Source organism: Marmota flaviventris, chromosome 1 (genome assembly GCF_047511675.1).
Source record: "Marmota flaviventris isolate mMarFla1 chromosome 1, mMarFla1.hap1, whole genome shotgun sequence".
Taxonomy (NCBI): domain Eukaryota; kingdom Metazoa; phylum Chordata; class Mammalia; order Rodentia; family Sciuridae; genus Marmota; species Marmota flaviventris.
This window is the reverse complement of record NC_092498.1, coordinates 218,984,380-219,002,726: the sequence shown is the minus strand read 5'-3', so window position 1 is coordinate 219,002,726 and position 18,347 is coordinate 218,984,380. Positions and strand designations below refer to the sequence as shown.

Sequence of the window (18,347 nt, the reverse complement as noted above, 5' to 3'; positions counted from 1 at the left end):
TCTGCAGGGGTCTCCTACCCACCCCGTTGCAGCAGGAAGCAGCCAGATACGAGGACTGTGCCCCAGCTCATCATCCCCTCCCAGAGTGCGGAATGAAGGAGATGGACAGTCGGCTCTGGGGACTCCCCTTGTCTACAGTGTTCCCCCACCGCCCTCCTGCTCCACCCTAAATGAGCCTGACACCAACCCCCCCGCCCCGACCTGGCTCTGCTGAACCCTATGCAACCAGACCCCTGTTGGAGTCCGCCACCATTTTCCCCTTGAAAGTCTGCCCCTCTGCTGCTTTAATGAAGCATTGCTGATCCCTCAAGGCCTGTCTCCTTCCATTTTCTTTTGAATTCTCTTTCACCGGCTTTTGGTGGTGAATCCCCATCCGCGACTTTCCAGATCCTAAATCCAACTACAACGTGACCCTTCTGTAAGGTCCTCTCTTGTGCAGTAGTTGATGACCTCCCACTTTGTGACCTGATCCAGCCGTGTGCTTGCACAGATGCTCCAAGCCTCCTAAAGGCACTAGCTGAATGAATCAGGCCACAGAGTCACCCATCTAACTTAAGTGGTCACTTACTTAGGATGTGACTATCTCAGAGCCCTCCAAACTCACCCCAAAATGCATGGATCAATTTCATCCATCCTACCCCCCAAATAAAAAAGAATCACTGCATAGTTCTAGGAGGTGCTGGGCATTGTCTCAGATTCCTGCAAGTGTTCCCCCACGTCCTCCCGCCGCACCCTAAATGACTCGTGCCCTTGTAACCTCTGTGTGCCCTCAGATGATGCTCAGAGGCTATGTCCTGGCCCTCAGAGGCACCGACGTGAATCCTGAAACCAGTGTTGTTGGCGCCACACTCAAGAGCCTCCCACCGCGTCGCCCTGAGAGCCCACGTGCCCTTGCATTTGGGGGCAGCTGAGCGGGCCCCTCCCTGGTAACTCGCTTTGCGGTGAGTGTTGCGTCAAGCACGCGGGTCCCACCGCCCGAGTTGCTCCGTCTTCTGAGGGTGCGTGGGGAAGGCCGTTCTGTGTACAGTGCCTCCGACATTCCCTTATTGTGATGTGGAGGTGAATCACGTTGGCTGACTCTTTTGTGGTAAAACATAGTGTAGGAAACGGCACGAGGGCCACACATTAGCTGGAACCTTCTGGAGTGAGGACCACGTCGTGATGACCGGTCCCGGGCGGGGAGGGCTCCCGAGCCCTGCCTGGACGGCGCCTCACCACAGGGCCTTGCTCTGGATGAGGACGATGTCCAGAATTGTAGGGGATCGTTTCCTCGCGGTTCTTCCTATCACCCGGGGGTGTCCCTGCTCGGTACGTCCCTGCCCACAGTGTGGCCGCCCCAGTCTGTGGTGGGTGCCACTCGAGGTCACGTCCTTCACAGTCGAAGGCTCTTGCTCGGGAAGTTCCTTCCCTTCTCCTGCTCTGTAGGGCTCTCCTGAGTCCGTGCCCTTTCCCAGAGGACTCTCCTGCCAGGTGCCACCTGGGGTTCAGGGACTCCAAAGACGCTTTACGTGGGTTTCATCTGCATCGGGATGTTCTGACGAAGCTGGATTTTTGAGAAGAAATGGACTCACTGCTTCCGACCCGTGGGGTCTGCACGGCCGAGGCCTCTCAGCTGATGAGCGTCACAGCTCCGGGAGGTGGCTGTGCCCCCAGGTGGCGGGGGACCCCAGCAGCTCCCCAGCCGTTCCTTCTCCCTGGTTCTTGTCTCGTGGATTCTAAACGGAAATCGAGTCAGCCTCTTGATGAACCCATCCCCAGTGAGTGATCTGTGTCAGATCATCTGTGTGTGTGACAAGTGCACTTCTGTGTGTGAATTTTAAAGGCCACCTGCCCAAGAAGGGCACCATTAAGACAACAGGCCTTGGAGGAGCACTTGGAGTCAGTCATCCCGGGCCCCTGGGGAGATCTCTGTGGCGTCTTTTCAGACATTTCAGTGACGTTGTGGACGCCTCGACTCTGTCTCCTGGCGGGTATCTGTGAACCCTTGCCCGTGTTGGCTGCCCACGCAGCAGGCGGCCCCTTTAAGGGAAGGAAAGTCTCCCTGGCTGGCCAGCGCAGGCCGGGGCCAAGTGGTCATCAGCTGCTCTGGTTTCAAGGATGGCTCTTCTCATGATGACCTGGACGTTAGCTGACCGCCTCGGTGGTAGGACGGCTCTGCACACCTCCTGACGGTTCCGTGATGGAGTGGGCAGGATGGCGCCGCGTGTGCGCAGAACAGCGAATGCGCTTCCATCACGAGGAGAGGTGCGTGGAGCCGGCAGGAAGCCCACGGCTTCTGTGAAAGACACAGGGACGGGCACCGATGACGGGAGGTCTGAGGGAGGCCAGCGGGAGGACGGGAGAGTGGGGTCGCGGCTCGTCAGAGTGCCCGTGACGCGGGGGGCAGCTGCAGCGGGCGCGACTGGAGACTCCGTGGGCCCGTGGTCCCAGCAGAGTGCCCGGCCCTCAGGGCTGGGTGGGGACAGCTGGCTGCTGTGGCAGGGCTCCAGCCCGAGGTCCAGCGTGTCGGCCCTCAGTCCTGGGAGGCCGCTCAGCCCAGCGTGAGAGAGGGCGGTGCTTGGGTGCCTTGTAAAGAGCCCGGTGTCCTGCGGTGGGAAAGGGGCCCTGAGCCTTGGTGACTGTGAGTCGCCCCGAGCTCCCGGGGGGCGGGGAGCCTGGGGAGCCTGCTGTCGGGGTTCCCTCAGCAGACGGGCTCTGGATCAGCAAGAAATCTGCACATTTAAGTGACTACCACGGTCAGAGGACCCTATGAAGTCTGTCCTAGGGACAAGCCTGCAGCGGTGTCCCTTTGATCACATAGGTCCACAGGCATCTCAGAAAACAGAGCCATCTTATCTGCCCGCCGGCTGAAGTGACCCTGGAGCCGGGTTCCTAGGCACAGCTGCGTGACCTTGGTTCACACTCAGGTGGCTGAAGCCCAGTGTCCCCTGCACTCTGCCTGCTGAAGGCTGGCTGGCCTCGGAGCTGGTCATTGTCCTGGGGTCCCACAGCTGTGCCCTGGTTGACGACTCCAGACGTTGGACAATGTCCAGATGAGGCAGCTGGCCAGTGTGTCCTCATGTGCTGGAAAGTTCAGGCGATTGGGCCGACCGGGTTACGGGTGGAGAACCTTCCCCTGACCCCTCCCTTGATCCCAAGTCTGGCCCAGTGGCCTCTGGTCCCGAGAGGGGGACAGAAGGAGCGGCACCTGCTGCAGGTGGAGCCGCCCGAGGGCCCCGGGTTGCGCCTATCTAAGGACCATCTTCACTTCAGAAGGGAGACCTGGGGGCCCAGGGCCTGGGCACGCTTCCCCTGGACACACTGTGTGGGAACTGTCCAGTCAAGGAAATGGCCAATCAGGAGCTGGGGTGCCACTTGGGACACCCTGCGGGGGCTGGGGCGTGTCTGGGGCGTGGCCGTCCAATGGGGCGCTGGGGTCAGCATCCCAGTCCAGCCAGGCCTCTGGGCGGGTCTTAGTGGCCTCCAGCCCCAGATGCCGTGCGCTGCCTTGCACTGCCCAGGACCCCCAGAGCGCGTGAGCCTGGAGCTGCAGGATGGTGAGTGTGGGTGGGCGCTGCCCGGTGCTGGCCTTGGAGGGTCCCATCCTCTCCTTCCGGAGAGCCCAGCAGGGTGGGCATGGGGTGCCCCAGGACCCTGAGCAGCCTCTGCCCCTGCCTGGCCCGGAACGCTGCCGGGAAATTCTCCCCCCAGGTTTTAGTTTCTGGGGGACACACTGACCGCGAGGGGCTGGGGTCACGGAGAGGGAAGAGGTGATCCCCCCCTGTCGCCCAGAGTCCCACAGACAGGCCACGGGAGAGAGCCAGACCCCAACTTGCAAAGCAAAATGCAGAGACCAGGCCGGGACGCGAGCCAGTGTCCCCTGGAGGGTGGCTGGGGACATCCGGGAACAGGTGGTCAGGGCGGATGCCCCACGTGGTTGGATGGCCCGACGTGACCCTTGAGTCCCAGTGGGAGACCGGCTGGCCCTGCCCTGCTGCCTCGGTCTCCTTCAGAACGTGGTCCGGCTGCTGGGCTCTGGAGGAGAGGTGGGAGGTGAAGGTGGGGGGCATTCCACTGGGGCGGTCTGGGCCGGGTTTTCCCTGCTCCCCTCTGGAGTGCGGTCAGCTCACATCTGTCTCTCCTCCTCCTCCTGCCAGGGAGGGCTGGGTGTGTAAACGTGAATGACCAAGATCCACCAAGGATCAGTCCGCCCCTTTCATAGGGGGGGGCGTTTGTGACAGGGGTGGTCCAAGGCTGATCTCCCGTTTGGCCTTTAGGGTTAATGATGATTCTTCTGCCATGAAGTGAGGGCCACCTAGAAACGTGGACCTGTGATGGTCTGTAGAACCTTTCGTTTCTATGGAAACACCTGCGTAGCATCTTCTGAAAGGACGGGGCCGGGTTCTCTTCTTGAACTGTAAAGTGCGTCAAGGGTTATTCCGTCCTCTGTACGTAAACAAGGGGCCTGAGTGATCTGGGTTCTTTAAACTCTGGATTTTGCTTCATTAAAATATCCACATGCACCAACAAAGACACATGAGCAGCCCGTCCACGGAGTCCAGGAGGGGGTGACCCCTGGGGAGCAGGGTCTCCAAGCTGAGGCCATCTTCAGCCCCCCAGGGGCAGGCGTGAAGGTGGCTGTCCCTGGGCGCCCCTCCTCCCGCGGGACGCCCTGCCTGCTCACACCTCTGCGGGGCAGTAGTGACTGTGTCTTAGGCCTTCTGGTGCCTTATCCTCGTCTCCGTCCCCACCGGCTGCACGGCGGAGGCGCCATCCTCCCTCGTCCTCTTCTGTGACCTCGAACTCCGCTGAAGCAGGTGAGGTCCGCCCTGGGTCCCCTGGGAACGTGGCTGGCTGGACTTCAGATCCACCTGATCCACGTGCACCGCACCCCTGCTCCCCTCAGACCCTCCACCTCCTACGACCTGGCTACAGCCCGTGTGCAAACCTGCCCCCGAGCCCCGAGACCAGGGTGATCGAGGTCACAGAGGGACACTGGGCTGGATCAGGTCATTGCTGGGCTCAGAACGCTGCCTAACCTCCCTGTCACTCAGCGCCACAGCCAGCGCCTCGGCCGCAGCAGACAAGCCCCCTCCCCTCCGTCACTCCGACTCGCGCACCCCTGACGCCAGCCCCCGGCTGGGCCTAAGTGTCCACTGCTCACCCCTCCACAGAGCCCAGGCCCGGGCTCCTCACGCCACCTGAATGATTCTTTCCTTTTTCTGCTCATTTATTTTGCTTTTGTTCTATATTTTGTAAATTAAAATAGGCATCTTTCTCAAACCTTGTGCCATTCCTGATCTAGAGGGATCTACTTTGAAATTTAATCACAAAATGGGATGCTTGGGGTGCAGTAAAGAATCAACCCAGGGCCGGGGCCGGGGCGCAGTGCAGAGCGCTTGCCCAGCGTGTGTGGGGCACTGGGTTTGATCCTCATCACCGCATACAAATAAATTTTTTTTTTTAATTTTAGTATTTATTTTTTAGTTTTCGGCGGACACAACATCTTTGTTTGTATGTGGTGCTGAGGGTTGAACCTGGGCCGCTCGCATGCCAGGCGAGCGCGCTACCACTTGAGCCACATCCTCAGCCCACAAATAAATTTTTAAAAATTAAGATATTGTGTCCATCCGTATACAACTAAAAATGATTTTTTTAAAAAAAGTATTTGTTGATTGACCTTTATTCATTTATTTTATTTATTTATATATGCTGCTGAGACTCAAACCCAGTGCCTCACGCATGCCAGGCGAGTGCGCTACTGCCGAGCCATAACCCAGCCCTAAAAAAGAATGTTTTTAAAAAAAGAATTAATCTTACCCAAAAGTCAGGTCTGAGCTTTGCCGCTGGTTCAGCTCAGTGAGGACCCTCATACACAGGGCAAGGAGAAATGGGGTGTGATCGCAAGAAACGCCTCGGGGTCCCACCCAGAGGCTGCCAGGGCGAACCTCAAATGTCCACACACCCAGTTATTTTAAACAGAGCACAAACAACAAGGCTGATCCACGACAAGCCTGCTTTTCCACAATAGGCATGTTAGAAGCCCCCGCGCCTCCAAGGGCTCACCAATGCCGCCGAGACGCCCCGCCCCGGGGTTATGTGTGGACAGCTTGTGTCACCGTGACCAAAATAGTCGAGCAGGACAAGCTAGAGGAGGACAAGTCTATTCTGGGCTCACAGTTTCGGAGGCTCAGTCCTGACTGACGGCGCCTCTCTCTGGGCTGGGCTGAGGCAGAGCCCGTCTGTGGAGGGAGTGCAGGAGGGGCGCCCGGCTCCGCCGCTGGGGACAGAGGATCCAGGGACAGGGTCTTGTCCCAGGTCACGCCCCCAGCGACCTCTTCCTCCAGCCATGCCCACCTGCCCCTAGTGACCACTGAGAACTGCATTTGAATTGTCGATCCCAATGAATCAGCCACTCATGAGGTCACAGCTCTCATGATCTAATAATGTCACCTCCACGTGGAAACCACCTCTGACCCCTTCCTCCGGGAAGTCTCAGTGCCTTCGTCCCCTTCTGAGTCCTGGTCGCCTCAGGACAGAGGCCTCCTGGGAGGGGCCCCTCGTGGAGACGTCAACGGCTGCCCATAGAGCTGGTGCAGGCAGTGGCCGTGGGGGTCGGCGTCCTCAGGTCCTCCTCCTGCCCGGCTCTGCCTTCCAACAGGTCTCTGTGCAGAGAGGGAGCAAGGAAGGAGGAGCAAGTCACTGTGGTAAGTGACACACATGATCAAAGTCAGCCTCTCTCGGGGCGGGGGTGTGGCCCAGTGGCCGACCGCTTGCCTTGCACGCATGAGGCCCTGGGTTCCATCCTCAGCACCACATAGAAATAAATAAATAGAATAAAGACATTGTGGGCTGGGATGTGGCTCAAGAGGTAGCGCACTCGCCTGGCAGGCGCGGGCCGCTGGGTTCGATCCTCAGCACCACATAAAAAAATAAAATAAAGATGTTGTGTCCACCGAAAACTGAAAAATATTTAAAAAGTTCTCTCTCTCTCTCTCTCTCCTCTCTATCTCTTAAAAAAAAGACACTGTGTCCATCTATAACTAAAAAGAATATTTTAAAAACTTAGCATTTCTCTCAGCTGGGTGGGTGGTACACGCCTGTAATCCCAGGAGGCTGAGGCAGGAGGATTGTGAGTTCAAAGCCAGCCTCAGCAACCTAAGGAGGCCCTAAGCAACTCAGTGAGACCCGGTCTCTAAATGAAATATAAAAATGTGCTGGGGATGTGGCCCAGTGCTTAGCACCCTGGGTTCAATCGCTGGCACCAAAACAAATAAACAAAATTAGCATTTTCCTCAAAAATGTCCTCATGCACAGGTAGAGTCTGGTGCACTTGTAATGACTGCCTGTGGCCAGCTGACCTGGTGCCAGTTGGTTTCCACATATCCTTAGAAGCCTGTGGTCGATTGGGGTGCAGCAGGAGAACCCCCTGGCCTCACCCCTGGCCTCACCCCGAGCCTTACCCCTGGCCTCACCCCTGGTCTTACCCCTGGCCTCACCCGGAGCCTTCTCGGGTTTTACCCCCTGGCACCAGGGGTGGACTGGTTGGTGCGGTGCTGAGTGGCGGGTGGGGCACTGGCAGGATGAGGTCATTCTTGCCACAGGAGTCGATAGTCTTCAATTGAAAACGTGTGTCACTTTCACGAAGCTCTTCTCCCTTGCTCCAGTGCATCCTGGGCTCTGCCAGACGCTGCCCCACGGTCCTGTGAGGATGGAGGGGCCCGCCTGCCCTCGCCGAAAAGTTTAGGGACAAGGAGGTGTCATTGAAATGAAATGGTGGCAGGTGTGACCAGGAGTATTTCTGGGATTTGACCCTTTATGCATCTTGTGATAGAGGAACCCGCGGGGTGGAACCCGCCAGGGTGGACCCGCGGGCAGCAGCCCGACGCTGGACAGGTGGTAACCCGAGGAGACGACCCGTTAGAGGCCTGGAAACGCGTGTGCGTGGTGGGTGGTGGCTGTTCAGCCGAGGGCCTGTGACCTGTGACACGCCAATCGGGTCACGCACATTTTCATATTAAACTTTTTAGTAGTAAAAAAAAAAAAGAATGGAAGGGCCACAGCAGGCAGAGAGACGCACTCGGTGTGTGGGACGTGCTCAGAACTGTGGCTGGGGATGAGGAACGTGGCAAGGACACACGGGGACTTTACAAGCTGCAGGACAGAGGAAGTCCTGCCACTCCAACGCGAGGGACTTGCAGGAAGGGCAGACAGACCGCCGGCTGGAGGGCGTGCAGGACGGGGCTCCCGGGACGGGTGCGCGGGGAGCGCGGGTAAGGGGCGCGGACCTCGGCTTGGGATGGACAGTTCCCCACACGTGGTGACTGTGGTGAGGGACACCGCGCACTTGGAACACCCCAGCTGTCGGCTCGGGCATTCGTACCCGCGGCTGTGGTAGAGTGTCACACCCAACTGCACCTTGATATGTGCCACATTCATTTCTAAACAAGAAAAGCCAACCTGTGCGTGGGTAGAGCAGGGCTCAGGCAGGAGGACCGCCAGCTGAGGTCGTGTGCAAACCGAGAGACCCTGCCTCAAAACTCAAAGACTGAAGGTTTCATGTTGGTGGAGCTCCCTGGGCACAACCCTCAGCACTGGAAGAGCTGACTCCGGCTGGGAGGGCAGCTCAGTGGTGGGATTCTACCTCCCCTGTGAGGCGCGTCCAGTCCCCAGCATGGCCTCGAGGGAGGAGGGGGGAAAGGAATCCCGGCCCGGGGAAGTGAGTCCACAGAGGGGCCGTAAGTCGACGTGGGGAGCCAGGGTCTGGGGGAGCCTCCTGTGAACCGAGTCGGTTCCCCAGTGCGGAGCGCCTCTCGGGTGCACATTGATGGTTTGTTCTAGGACCCAGTGGCCTTTGAGGACGTGGTTGTGGACTTCTCCCCCGAGGAGTGGGCCCTGCTGGACCGTGCTCAGAGGAGCCTCTACAGGGACGTGATGCTGGAGACCTTCCGGCACCTGGCCTCCGTGGGTGAGGGCGGCTTCTTCTTCACCCGCCACTGACCTAAGCCCCTTGCAGAGTGTGGAAAGTAGATGGGGAAGACCCTGGGTAAGGAGACTGTCACGGCTGCCATCAGGGACAGCACAGAGGTCTCCCCGGGACGGTCCAGAGTGACACACTGGCTCGTGTTTGGCTTTCGGGCCGTTTGTGTGGGCTCCCACTCACAGGCCCCGGTGGAGGCTGGTGTGGCTGCGTGGTCCTCAGCTCGTGGGTGGGAGCGTGTTGGAGGACAGGGTCTCAGGTCAGGAGAGCTCGGTCCTCGCAGGAGCACGCTGGCCTCAGGGACAGGCTGGTGCCCACCGAGTGGTTTCCTGGGAGAGCAGACCTGGCCCTCGGCCCTCCCCACCGCTTCCCGTCCTCTCCTTTGCCACGGTTGACCCGGTGGGGGGGACCTCACCCAAAGCTGGCCAGATGGAGCCACCTAACGTGGCAGCCCAGCCTCCAGCCTCCAAAACCACGAGCCCAGACAGACCTCTTTTCTTTAAGAAAAACTGACTGAGGCCACAGGGAGGTCTTGGCCCGAGTCCTTGTGGTGGTTCTGTGCATGTTAGGGGCCTGCGTTCTGGTCCCCTGGGCCTGTCACAATGGAGTAAGGAGACAGTGAGCTCCTGCCTGGGCCCGGCCCCAGCGCCGCCCTCCTGTCTGTCCCTGGCTGGGTTTCAGATGACGGCAGTCAACGCAGTGGGCCCGCCCGGCCAGGAGCCTGTGGGGAAACGTTGTCCAATAAGCAGAAAATTGCCAGGTTCAAAAGGAACGACACCTGGGCTTCCCTCTTGGGAGAGGCCTGGGGACAGCACAGCATCGAGAAGAAGGACAACAAACAGGGGAGACATCTGAGGTGAGTGTCACTTCGCGGGACTCTCAGTGTGTAAGGAGGAAGGTTAGAACACACGGGGCCGGGGCGGGGGCTGGGGGGGCAGAGGCTCGCTTGCCTTGCCTGTGCGGGGCCCTGGGTTCCATCCTCAGCACCACGTAAACATAAAAAAATAAAGGTATTGTGTTCATCTACAACTGAAAAATTAAAAAAAAAGGAACTTAAAAAAAAACCCCAAAAGAGTACAAAGCCATGCCGGGTACAGTGGTGACCACCTGGAATCGCAGCGACTCAGGACCCTGAGACAGGAGGATGGCGATCTCAAGGTCGAACTCAGCGGGGGCCCTAATCGACCCAACAAAGGTGGTGGGCTGGGAGGTGGCTTGGTGATTAAGCACCCCTGGGTTCCTCGTAAGGAAGGGGGAGGGAAAGAAGGGGGGAGGGAGGAGGGCAGATAAAGCTGGATCCAAATTTATTCAAAGAGAAGTTTCCAGAAATCCTCTTAATATGATTGGAACATTGAGTATTTGAAAGATGATTCGGTTGGAAGCAATCATCACGGATCCCCAGACCTTACTATTTCTGTCGTAATGGACCATGGCTGAACCCTCTTCCTGAGCCTTTGGTTTATTCTACTCTGAAATAACAGGGCAGAACACCTACACTTACGCGGAGGTGGATGTCATCCCGGTGTGTAACTATGAGAGACCACAGGGCTGGGCGCCGCTCAGGGGTAGGCACGGGCCTAGCATGTGGGAGGCCCGGGTTCCATCCTCAGCACCACATAAAAAATTAAAAGTAAAAAAGATACAAAAAATTTAAAAAATGAATCACTAATAGTCATTAACATGCTCCCCGTTTTTAACAGAATCCATATGATAAAGCGACTTTGTGCACGGGGTAAAAGGAACGAGGGTGGCGGCTCCTCCTGCCAGACGCCCAGGAAACGCCCCCGGGGAGCTAAGCGCTACGAGTGCAGCGAGTGCAGGAAGGTCTTCACCCACTCGTCCTCCCTCCAGAGGCACCGGAGAATCCACACGGGGCAGAAGCTGCACAAGTGTGACGAGTGCGGGAAGGCCTTCAGTCGCCCCTCATACCTCAGGACGCATGTGAAAACCCACAGTGGGGAGAAGCCCTACGCGTGCAGATTCTGTGGGAAGACATTTCTGCGTTCCTATTCTCTCACTGAACACATAAGGACTCACACCGGGGAGAAGCCCTTTGAGTGTGAGCAGTGTGGGAGACCCTTCAGCTGCCCCAAGTCCTTCCGCGTCCACGTGATGATGCACACCGGGGGGAAACCTTACGAGTGTAAGCAGTGTGGGAAAGCCTACAGCTGCCCCAAGTCCTTCCGCGTCCACATGATCATGCACACTGGGGAGAAACCCTATGAGTGTAAGCAGTGTGGGAAAGCCTACTGCTGGCTCACGTCCTTTCAAAGACACGTGAGAATTCACAATGGAGAAAAACCCTATAAATGTGAAAAGTGTGGGAAAGCCTTCGGCTGGCCTTCGTCCCTGCACAAACACGTCAGAATGCACACTAAAAAGAAATCACTAAGTGTTGGCAGGATGGGAGCCCCTTCAGGGGGCTCCTGTCCTTCCACGAGTGTGATCGTGCAGAACGGAAAGCGACTCTACAGATGTGACAAGTGTGGGAAAGCTCTGGGCTGGGCCTCTTCCTTGCGTAAACACCTGAGAAAGCACACTGCAGAGAGCGCTGTGAGTGTGAGCGGTGCAGAAAAGGCTGTGAGTGTGGGCGGTGCAGAAAAGGCTGTGAGTGTGGGCGGTGCAGAAAAGGCTGTGAGTGTGGGCGGTGCAGAAGAGCCTCCCAGGGGCCCTCAGCCTTCCGAAAACGCAGCGCAGTTGGAAGAGAAGCCCTATAAATGTGAAAAATGTGGGAAAGATTTCAGTTGTGCCAAATCCTTTCAAGGTCATATGAGAAGTCGCCATGGAAAGAAACCCTATAAATGTAAGTAGTATGTTAAAAAAAAAAAAAAAAAAAAAAAAACCTACGCAGCAAATTAAGTCATCTATAAAAGTCCAGAAAATTTACCCCAGGAGAGAAATTGATAACTAGGGCCTCGCCTTGGCCAATACCTCATCCTAAAAGTGAAACCCTATCAAATGAATTTCCAGTTTTCCTGCAAATAAACACTGGGGCGAGACTTCTCTAAGTGCTCTTTCATTTATAGAACATAAAATTTCAATAGAGAAGTTTTTCCTATAAATTCAGTTGCTTTTTCTCATTCTGAAGTGTGCTGCACCAACGAGGAATTTGCAGTGTGTTTTTGACATTGTAAGTGTGACTTTTGTAGTCGTTGGTGGTTCCGTAAACGTGGGTCATCAGGCCAATGAAACATGGGTCTGTTAGCATCTCACTGTCCCTGTGTTCCACGCGGAACATCACATGTTTTCTACCTTTTTATTTTATTGAGAAAACTAACAATTTTGATGTTAATACTTTTTTACTTACATAAGGTATGTATTATCAGAAAAAACACCTTTGGCCAGAGGACTACAATTCTATTTGTAGAGCTTTGCAGCCACTTACCAGTTGGTTGACTCGACGGCAGAGACTTGTAGCAGGCAGAGATGGTGAGAGTGGTCGGTGTGAAGTGTTGTTTTCACAGGATGCCTTGGCTCTTTGTCCTGCTGGGGACTGGACGATGAGTCTGAATCAGGAAGAGAAGCCTGAGAGGAGCAGCAATCTGGAGGCAGAGGTGGCACGGCTAGCGTCTGGGTCACAGGGGAAGGCCAGGACTACATCTCCCAGGATGCCTTTTCACATGGCCAGGACTACATCTCCCAGGATGCCCTGTCTGGAATTCTGTTTAGCCCCATTTGCAGGAGCTTTAGAAGAGGCTGTTATTCAGTCTGTCAGGTCACCACCACGTGGCAATACGTGCGCAGGGACCCCAGGGTCTGGCTCATTTTCCTGAGTTTAGCCCCATCGATCAAAAGTATCTTTAAAATGCATATCAGCTGCTTGTCTTCCTCTCTGTTAGAGGTCGCGGCTGCCACAGGTCCCCACGGAAGGCTTTCCCTTCAGGGATGCACCTCCAGGTGAGACATCCAGATGGGTGTCCCTACAAGGTCTATGCAGCCTACCAGGTTCTTTTTGTCCCAGTTTGTGAAATATGTAATCTAATTTGTATGATGGACGTCTCATTCTCTTGAAACTTCTCATGCCTCTGTGTCCCTCATTCTATTGTGACAGGGTCAATAACACCCATAAAAACACCTGGACTGTTTCCTACTGCAGTGTCGAGAGGCTGCCCTGACCAGGTTCATCTATGAGATGTCACTGGGGACAGATGGGGGGGGGGGGCTGAGTACAATCCCTCAATACGTGTCCCGTTACTGTTCATGTGCAACTGAAACAAAAATAGTTTCTGAGAAATATCCTATTATATTTTCAGATAAGTTGTACGTAGATGTCTCTGAATTTCTGTTACATCCTGATAAACCCATGTGCTGAAAATATTGTAAGTTGAAAGTGCACTTGACCCACCTAACTACCCGACGCCACAGCCTGGCCTAGAGCACCCTAAACGTGCCCAGAACACCTACGTTAGCCTACGTTGGGCAGAATCCTCGGGCACAGAGGCTGGTGGACAGAAGTGCCTGGTGATTTATTGAGTTCCTCTATCCAAAAAGTTCCAGCAATAGGGCACACTCAGGCACCTCACGGTCACGTGGCTGACGAGCTGCGGCTGGCCTGACCACCACCATGAGAGAGGCTTGGGCTGCGGACATGGGCCGGAAAAGATGGAGATTGAAAACCTGAAGACTGGTCTCAACTGAATTCTCATCACCTGGCTCGTGACAAGTAGCCACACAGCGCACCACGTGAGTCAGGGTCCCCACTGTGTGATGTAGGAAGAACTTCTGAGAAGCAGGAATGAGTTTGTACTAACAAGTGCCATCAGTTTCCATGGCCTGAAAGGATATATTAAAGTCTTCTTTTTTTAAAGAGAGAGAGAATTTTTTTAATATTTATTTTTCAGTTTTCGGCGGACACAACATCTTTGTTGGTATGTGGTGCTGAGGATCGAACCCGGGCCGCACGCATGCCAGGCGAGCGCGCTGCCGCTGGAGCCACATCCCCAGCCCTAAAGTATTAAAACCATAAATTGCCAGATCACTTTGTAACTCTGTGAATTTACCTCTGCATTCAAGTTTAGTAAATTCGTTGTTACAATTTTACCAAATTCTTCCTTATTCATTCATAATAGTAAAAACTTTTAAAAAGTCTTATTAATTTAGTGTGGTACTAAGTAAAGCTAGTAAAAGATACAAAATAATCCTAATAAAGCAAGTGTAAGCTTTATGTGCTGTATCAAGACAGAAGGAAGTAAAATAGAAACCACAGCAGAATGAAGGATACGGGCCGCAGTGGATGAGACTACCGTCATTAATTCATTTATATTTATGCTGCAAAATACGTCTTCAGCACTGTTTCCAGACTGGCCAAGGGTGTTAGTCAACAGTGGGAACTTCCTTCATTGAGTGGATAGCGATTATCTTTTATAAGAATGAAGACATAAAGCATGTTCAGGCTCATTTTGACAAACATTAGAAACCTTAAGGCTTTCGGACTACGGACCAGCCTGGTAGCCACCCAGGGATGGATGGGTAGAGAAACGGTGGTGTATACACAGTGGACTTTTATTGAGCCATAAAGAAAATGAAATCATGTCATTTGCAGGAAAATGGACGGAACTTGAGAACAGCAGGTTAAATGGAATCAGCCAGACTCGGAAGGCGGTCCTGTGCTTCCTGTCCTGTGGGTGCTAGTGAAGCCAGATTTAAAATTAGGTAATCAGTGTAGTTAGGTAAATCGGGTCTAATATCGAGTAAGATCTAAAATGGAGGCCATGCTGACCATGATTCCGGGAAATGCAGGACAACTCATGGAATGTTAATGAAGTCCCGGAAAGGCCCTAGGCCAAAGTCCACCCCAAAGAAATGTTAATGGAATCCAGGAAACAGCCCTCAACAGATTTGGAGATAGCCCATCCCAAGAGGTGATAATGAAGTCCTTCCTGCCCAGATTACTTGTTTGACCCACCTGTGTCCCACCCCTCGGGCCTTCCCACCTACATTCTATCACCAAAACTATAAAAAGGGGAGACAACCGCACTTCCACCTCTTGGGTCCCTTTCTTCCTCCGGAGAAGTCTTTTCTGCTGTCCTTTAATAAACTTCTGATTTCTACTCTGACCTTGCCTGGGCGTGCTCTCTGGTGATATTCTTCAACATGGGGGAAGCAAGGACTCGTCACCGGCCAACAGTGGTAACACTAGGGAGGAAAAGGGGAAGAAAGATAAGGGAGGATCTCAAGAAAACTGAAGGGAGACCAGTGGCGTAGAGGGACCAGGGGGAAAGAGGAAAGGAAGACCTGGGGAAGGGTCCTGGGCAGACTGAACGCCACATTCTGCGCCTGTACAAACATGTGCCACACACCCAGTGGTGTAAGTGGCCGTGAACCAATAAAACAGGAAGAATGTCTTGAGGATGTCCTCTTTATTATGACACTGAACATTCTTGTCAAGGAGACGGATTCGACCACAGTGTGGTGATGAGTCACCTTTTGGAAGAATTTTAAATTTCACTGTATATTTGCCTTGTCATTCTGCTGCTCCTGCACTTCACCTGTGGGAGCCCACTAGCACGTGACCGCGTAGTCTCCTCTTCTCACGGGTGTGGCATGTCACTCTGCGATCTGGCTGCCTAGAGCGACTGTGTCTTCCTGCCTGGGCGCGCCTTCCCACATCCTCATGGGTGGGTTCCTTTGTGATGTTACCCCCCCCCTTGCCCTGTTTGGGATAGAATGTTCCATGGAAACGCCCTTTGTGTGTCCCCTTCTCTTGCTCTGCTCTTGGGTGTGACCTTCCTAGATGTCAGTCAACCTGCTGACAGCAGACATCAGGAAGCCAGACTCAGCCCCCTGAAACCTGACCCCTTGCCTCATTTGAATAGCTTCTCAATAAAAGAGGTCAGCGCGTGCAAGGGGGGGCCTCTCTCTCTCTCTCTCTCTCCCTCTTTCTGCGGACCCCCAAAGAAAAAGGTCTCTCTGTCTCTTGGTGGTTATTTCGCGCAGCCCAGTCCCCTGGAGTGACCCTGAGTGTCTTAGTCGCTTGCAACCTGGCCATCACCCAAGAAGATTCACGCAGGAGAAACCAGAGTGCCCCACGGTTGGAGAAGAGTGTGGTCGGCTACGCAGCTCCTGTCCACAAGTCTTTCTCTGAGTGGAGTCCCCTCTAACCACATCCACTAGCAGCAAGAGCTGTAGGTGGTGAGCCGGGAGCTCCCAGGGAATAACTGGCATGAGCCACACACGGGATGATCTTTTTACGGGAGGGTAGTGAGGACTGGACCCAGGGGCACTTTACCACTGAGACACATCCCCAGCCCTTTTTATATTTGATTCTGAGAGAGGGTCTCCTTAGGTTGCTGAGGCCAGCTTTGAATGTTACTCCTCCTGCCTCAGCCTCCCAAACCCCTGGGATGACAGGCCTGCACCACCACAAGCGGCTGAAGTGTAATTCGGGGGGTGGGGGAAGATACTGGGGATTGAACTCAGTAGTCGCACCACAAGACCCTCCACAGTGTCCCACGAACCCTCCCGGTGGCTCTTGACACCAGGCGTGGCCCTGGAAACTCCAAGACTCCTGGTTTTAAACCATCAGATGCTGTGACACTCTCTCCCACACTGATTGCTAGGTGTGCCATCGACTGAGCACCCACAGTATGAGTGTTCGTAAGAGGTGCACAGACTTCAGCTCCAACATGCCTATGACGCTGAAGAGCCAATGTAGAATCAGCTTGCCTTCGAGGGAATGCAGGGACAGTGACACCATCCACTCAGAAGGTCTGGGGTCAGTGACTACAAAGCCTGCACTCAGGGCACCACCTTCCTTCACACACACCACATACCTCTGCTGTCCACAGCACTGTGACTCCCCCGGTGACGCGCTGGCTAGATCTGCCCACACTGTGGAGAGGCAGAGGAGCGTCCTCTTCCAGCCTAGCCTCCTCTCCACTCAAGACTAGCTCTGTAACACGGCCCCCTGGCTCCCTGGTCTCCTGTATTCAGGTTACAATCACACAAGTCCAGTGAACAGACACGAGGGCGACCACCCTGAAGAACAGAAGAGTTCTGCACTGCGTGGATCTAACATTCAGTTGGAAAGCAATAAATACGCAAGTCAAACATAGAAACTGGGAGGCGGGGGGGGGGGGGGGGGGGGGGGGCACAGGAGGACATACCCCTACGTAGTGCATGACTCCAAGCAGATTCCCAGTTGCGGGGCCATCTGAAGGAGAACGTTAAAACAACCATTTGAGGAAATACTCCACATTGATACCTGGATTGTCCTTTGCTTTTACAACATGTAGAGACATAGAACAATGCACACGAGTGTGCAAAACCACATACAATTATATAACTAAATATGCATTATTTTTGATATATGAATTTTAATTTTAAAAAAATATTTATTTACTTATTTATTTTTTTAGGTGTAGATGGACACACACAATGCCTTTATTTTTATGTGGTGCTGAGGACCAAACCCGGGTCCCCGCCCTGTGCGAGGTGAGCACTCCACCGCTGAGCCACAATCCCAGCCCCGATATATGAATTCTATATATGACTATGTGTAACATGAATCATATGCTCTGCGTGTGTGTACATATATACCACATACTTTAAAATGTTATCTGCAGAGTGCAGGAACCCCACACCCGGTTCATTTCAAGGGGGGTGCCAAGGTAAAAGCCTGTTCTGCATCAAGGCTGGCCTTTCCTTCATGATGGACTTTTAATATTTCTACAAACTGTACGTATATCACGTATTCTTGCACAGATGTTGTTTCACATAGAAAAGTCTAGAATATTTTCATATGACTTGCCTGTAATCTTCAGGGTTGTTGAACACTATTTTATAATATTCAACAAAAATACATTTTACAAACATCCCACTCAGCATGGGGGACAGGTGGTAATGGGGAAGAAGGGGGAGAACACTTAACCAAGGGAGGGCTGAAACATTAATTTTTTTTTAAACCTGAAATTCACCCCTTTGGACATATTTTTATCTTCAAACTCTATAGTTTTTTATATTTACTGAAAAACTGAGGGTCCAATAAGGGAACGAATCTTTTCAGACCCAAACCCAGGGAACAGCGCTGAACTGACGGAGGTCGAGGCCGGCCACGCCCCCCCCACGGACACGCACCACTGCCCACTACCTCAGCACCTCTAGGTGGCGGGGAGCTGACCTCCAGAGTCTCTGGGCGGGGAATGGGGGTCGACATCCGTGTCCACCGCGGTCCTGAAGAGGAAGGGGCGTCGGGCATTCCCCCAGCAGGGCACCCGGGTCACCCCACCGCGCTGTCTGGGGTGCGCAGCAGGCGGGTCGCCCAGAGCGGTGGAGTGGGGCCCGGCCACCTGGGCAGCCGTGAGGTCGGGAGGTCGGGAGGTCGGGCTGGACCGAGGACCGTGCAGGGCAGCAGCGGATGGAGGCCTGGGTCTCAGCGTCTACCCCGCCG

At 54.4% G+C, this 18,347-nt stretch overlaps 1 protein-coding gene across 1 annotated transcript; it reads left to right on the top strand.

The window, feature by feature from the left end:
• The first annotated feature begins 3,472 nt into the window (after positions 1 to 3,472).
• Positions 3,473 to 11,770, top strand: Znf556 (zinc finger protein 556). Its single transcript, XM_071605722.1, has 7 exons — positions 3,473 to 3,536; positions 4,886 to 5,128; positions 7,814 to 7,926; positions 8,821 to 8,947; positions 9,641 to 9,815; positions 10,660 to 11,518; positions 11,591 to 11,770. The coding sequence occupies exons 1-7, from the start codon at positions 3,473 to 3,475 to the stop codon at positions 11,768 to 11,770; spliced, it is 1,761 nt and encodes a 586-aa protein (XP_071461823.1).
• Positions 11,771 to 18,347: the final 6,577 nt, after the last annotated feature.